The following is a 4,338-nucleotide window of genomic DNA, read 5'->3' as shown; positions in this document are numbered from 1 at the left end:
CGTTTATCAATTTCAGGAGCTTTTTAAATATTGCTCGATTTAATTATCTTATAGTCTCCTCTTCCCGTTTTATGCTAATATTCCAAAAGTGATATAGGACTCCCCGGGGGTCTTAGCGAGGCGGGTCCAGTGGGGAAGGATTTCCTTTTTTTTTGTGTTATGGTTTCTTGTGAGATTGTGACATGTCGTATATCGACCGACCTACTCGCTATAATTGTCTTTTTGAAAAGTCAGATAAGTAAGGCTATTACGGAGGGCGGGGGTGGAGGGTTCCATGCCGTTTTTGATTTCAAGTGCTTTTTAAATATTGCTTGATTTAACTATCTTATAGTTTCCTATAATAATAATGAAATATAATAGATGATTATAGTAAATAGTGATAGTAGTGGTATTCATGATCTTTAGCTTGACTTGATTATTTAAATGTGTTTAAGGGAAAACTTTGTGTTAAATAGAGAAACATTTTATTCTTTTAGCATATTAAAATGATATAGTATTTAGCATGGTTGAATGGTCTGCTAAATGGAGAATGACATCATGCTACAGACCAGCTGAGCTCTTCTCCATTTCGTTTGTTATCGCTTTGATAGATTGGTTGCTTGTTGCTCGTGTTTGGTTTGTGTTATTTTTGTTTTGAATGTTTTTAATTTTCTAATTAAGTAATGGATTAAAATTGTAAGGAGTTAATAGTTTTCAAGTGATGAAATTAAAAAGCAATGGTGAAACAATACCTTTAAGAAACTCAGATCAGATGTTTGATCAATTATATCCTACCTTAATACATTAGAAACAATAATTTCAAATCAAAATCTATTCAACAATACCAAAAATAACTAGTTTATTTCAATGAAGTATTACTCAATAGATAGATTCCTAATGTTTTAAATCACCTCAATCTTCAATAGAGTCTTGCTCTATGTCTGGCCACTTTTTTCGTATCACATCAAATAAAGCATCTTTGACAACATGTTGAATCACTGTTAGGACTATATGGGCTGAATCACTGTCCTCGTTCCAACATCAAAAAACCACAAAGTTACCTGTTTTTCAAGTTTTCTTCCAGGTTACTGGATCATACAGTGTTGCCTTCTCACAAAAGTAATGAAATTCTGGAAGGTTTTGGAAGTAAAGGTTACAAAGTTACCCAGAAAATCCACCTTGAGCTCCTCTACATTTTATGTTTAACACAACATCATAAATATCCCTAATGGTAGTAGTTAAAGGTTAATAATTATCACTATCGAAATAATAATTACTATTATTTGTAACTCTTATCTCTATTTATGTTTCAATTAAGTATTGGCCTGATTATGCCCCATATGTTTAAGTAAAAATGTCAGCATATCTTGTAAAACCAGTTTAAATTATGATTACTTTCTCCAAATTCAATTAATGCAATAAATTGATTTTAGAACCCATTACTCAAGATAGAACTCGACAACATGATGAAAACTTTGAGCTATTACTGCGTCGAAGATGGAGATACTGTGAAAGTTGATTGGTGATCGAGCACTGTTAGTCTGTAAGAACTGAGAGTTGCTAAGAATGGAGAGGATCTCTGCTCGTCGAACCTCTGTATCATATGATGTATAGAAAAATATATTTTTCTTAGATGGCTAGCTTTATTTATTGATTACCATTAAGTTTTAGGTTTTAATTGATAATATATTTTTTAATTTCTAACGAATAAATAATATACGATAAACAATTAGCAATAAAACTATTTAAATTTGTCTGACTATTTTAACTTTATCTTTAACCAGAACTACTACTAATAAACTTTTATTAAATATTATATTATTTGATGCTTAGTTATTAAACATTCAATAATTTCTGAATATTCGTAGTTATCTTAATATCCTCAGTTTTTTTATTAATTCATAAATATAATGTGATAATTAACTTTATTTAAAATTCTAATTTGTTTATTTCAAATAAATGACAAAGATGTTCATTTGTTAATAATAATAATGAAGGCTTAGCTAATCTGAAGGTTCCATGCCGATACCACCAATCGTTCTCTACATACATCTTTTCAGTGATGCCCCTCCAAACTCAAATCCACCAAATCAGTTTTAACGCAATCCTCCCGTCTATGTTTCGGTCTACTTATTGAACATTTACCCATTGGTTCAGTTTTTATTAACATTTGTGGATTTATTAGTTTAATTAAATGCACCACTAGCACATTATTGTGAATTATTCAAAGTAGATATTTTATTAATCACTATAACACTAACTATACTCACATTTTAATATTGCTATATAACCACTGCCGTCAAGCATCATACTGATCGACATGTATTATTTAATTATTTTTCATATTAAAATACCTGCTAAATTTTTTGATTGACTTCAATTACTTAACACTTTTAGTGTAGATGTCGAAACATGTTTGACTTTTCCTTCCACTACCATGAGGCTGATATAGAAGCATGTTTGACTTTTTACTTTTGTGTTTAGATAGGGTCTAGTAAATTGCAGCCTCAAGAGCTAGCGATTTGTATTTGGCACTAGCCTTGGTTATACCTTTTAGGAGATCCTGGTACCGGAGCAAGCATCATTGTATTTTTCTTCTATTTTTCCTGTAAATGCATATTAGTTGATAATTAGGAAATACTCTGGTTTGCGGTAAAGAAATACAATTAATAAATAGTTTCAACTATTTATTAATGGCCAACGTTTCAACCCACACTACATGTCTTCATCAGGGCTGTTGTGGTTAGAGTATATGTACAGTTAGGTGGAGGTTACAGTAATATTGACCACAACCTAGACCATCTGGTCAATCATCTATTTATAAAATATTTGCCGATAACAACTGACTATTATTTTAGAAGATGTAAAACCTGTTCTTTTTAGTATTATAATAAAGAAAATACATTTATTATTACTATTTTTTTTTTATGTACATAAAAATAAACTAATTTTTTATAATATTTCTATTATGTTGTACTGTGAAGAAGTTGAGGACTCGTTACCTAGTTAACTGATCCTATCAACTTCTTCACGGTAGGTACATATAAATTCTTTATTTTTCCAGTGAAGTAACAGTATGCCATTTGGCATGAGTTCATTTTAATAAAATTTAACAATAAATGATCAAATATTTCATAATTCGTTCATATCAAATTAAAATGCAATTAATGATGAGTTAATAGTTGATGTATATGTTAATGAGGAGAAGATAGTTGGGGTACGGTCAGTGAAGAATTCAAATAATTTAAAACGTATTTATTAGTGCCAACGTTTTGGCCAGAATTTCAAGCCTTCATCAGGACTAGGAACAAAAAAACAAGATAACAACCATAATGAATAAAATGAATAGAAAATAACTAATATTATATAATATTCGAGATTTATTTAAAATAAATAAAAGGAATTTTAATAGTTTTACTTATTCTCATATCTAAAGTATAGCTTAGGTTCAAAGCTTTAATATTAAACAGATAGGAGAATTTTATTCTATTTTTTATAACATTATTGACTCTTAATCTCAGGGCGGATTTTCTAGGCGATCAGAACACTTAATTTTAACAATACTTTTAATATGCTTAATTATATGTTGAGCAACACTAACCAATTTATACTCTTCTATGATGGCTGATGTTTGTGATGTATTTTATCTCTAAAAACACCCCCTCTAAAAGTTTTCAGCTCACTTCTCATCCACCGGCGATCCAAACAAAGAGTATCTTATTCTTCTTGGATAACCCTTTGATGTGTTCTTTTTCTATAGAAGTCTACCACTGACTGTAGACTAAGGCTGATCTGCCTAACCTCTTCCAGGAGATGGCCATGTTTCCCAGAACGTCCAAACAAAACAGTGATTTAAACCAAGCTTTGTTCCTTTCCCTTGTATAGGTGTTCAATCTCAACATCGATTGTAGCACAATGGTGTTGAGTTTTTGCTTGTGATTTTCTTTATGAATATTATTCTTTAACACTTATTATCCACTACTATTTTTTCTTAAATGTATTATAATTAACAACAATTATGATGGAAAGATAAATAAAGTTTAAAATATTTGAATCTGCTCAACCCGGCAGCAATTCTACAGACTTCAGAACGGCATTGCTATCTTGGCTTTGCACGATGTCTTTTTTGACTGCATATTTTACTGGATAAAGTTGGTTAGCTTGTTTTTAAGTTTAATACCACAAATAAACATATTGAAATGAAACATAACGTAAAACATACCAAAAATCATTTATATATAAAAATAACAATTTACTCATAAAAGAGGATATTACAGTTCATAAATAGTATTGAAAGATATGGATAATAAGTATTATAAGAAGATAAAGCCTGTATGAGAGAAGTATTATTAAAATTAA

The 4,338-nt window shown here is 30.0% G+C and overlaps 1 protein-coding gene across 2 annotated transcripts in view; it reads left to right on the top strand.

Annotated features, from left to right (window-relative positions):
* Tbce (Tubulin-binding cofactor E) overlaps positions 1-1,619 on the top strand; it is a 43,080-nt gene extending 41,461 nt beyond the window's left edge. For both annotated transcript variants that reach the window (XM_067050203.1, XM_067050202.1), the window contains exon 11: positions 1,413-1,619. In XM_067050203.1, coding sequence (XP_066906304.1) covers positions 1,413-1,505 — 93 coding nt within the window. In that variant the 3' untranslated portion in view covers positions 1,506-1,619. The remainder of the gene's footprint in view (positions 1-1,412) is intronic.
* The last annotated feature ends 2,719 nt before the right edge of the window (positions 1,620-4,338 follow it).

Source organism: Halyomorpha halys, unplaced genomic scaffold (genome assembly GCF_000696795.3).
Source record: "Halyomorpha halys isolate HHAL.00 unplaced genomic scaffold, Hhal_1.1 Scaffold772.1, whole genome shotgun sequence".
Taxonomy (NCBI): Eukaryota; Metazoa; Arthropoda; class Insecta; order Hemiptera; family Pentatomidae; genus Halyomorpha; species Halyomorpha halys.
This window is presented reverse-complemented; position numbering and strand designations above follow the sequence as displayed.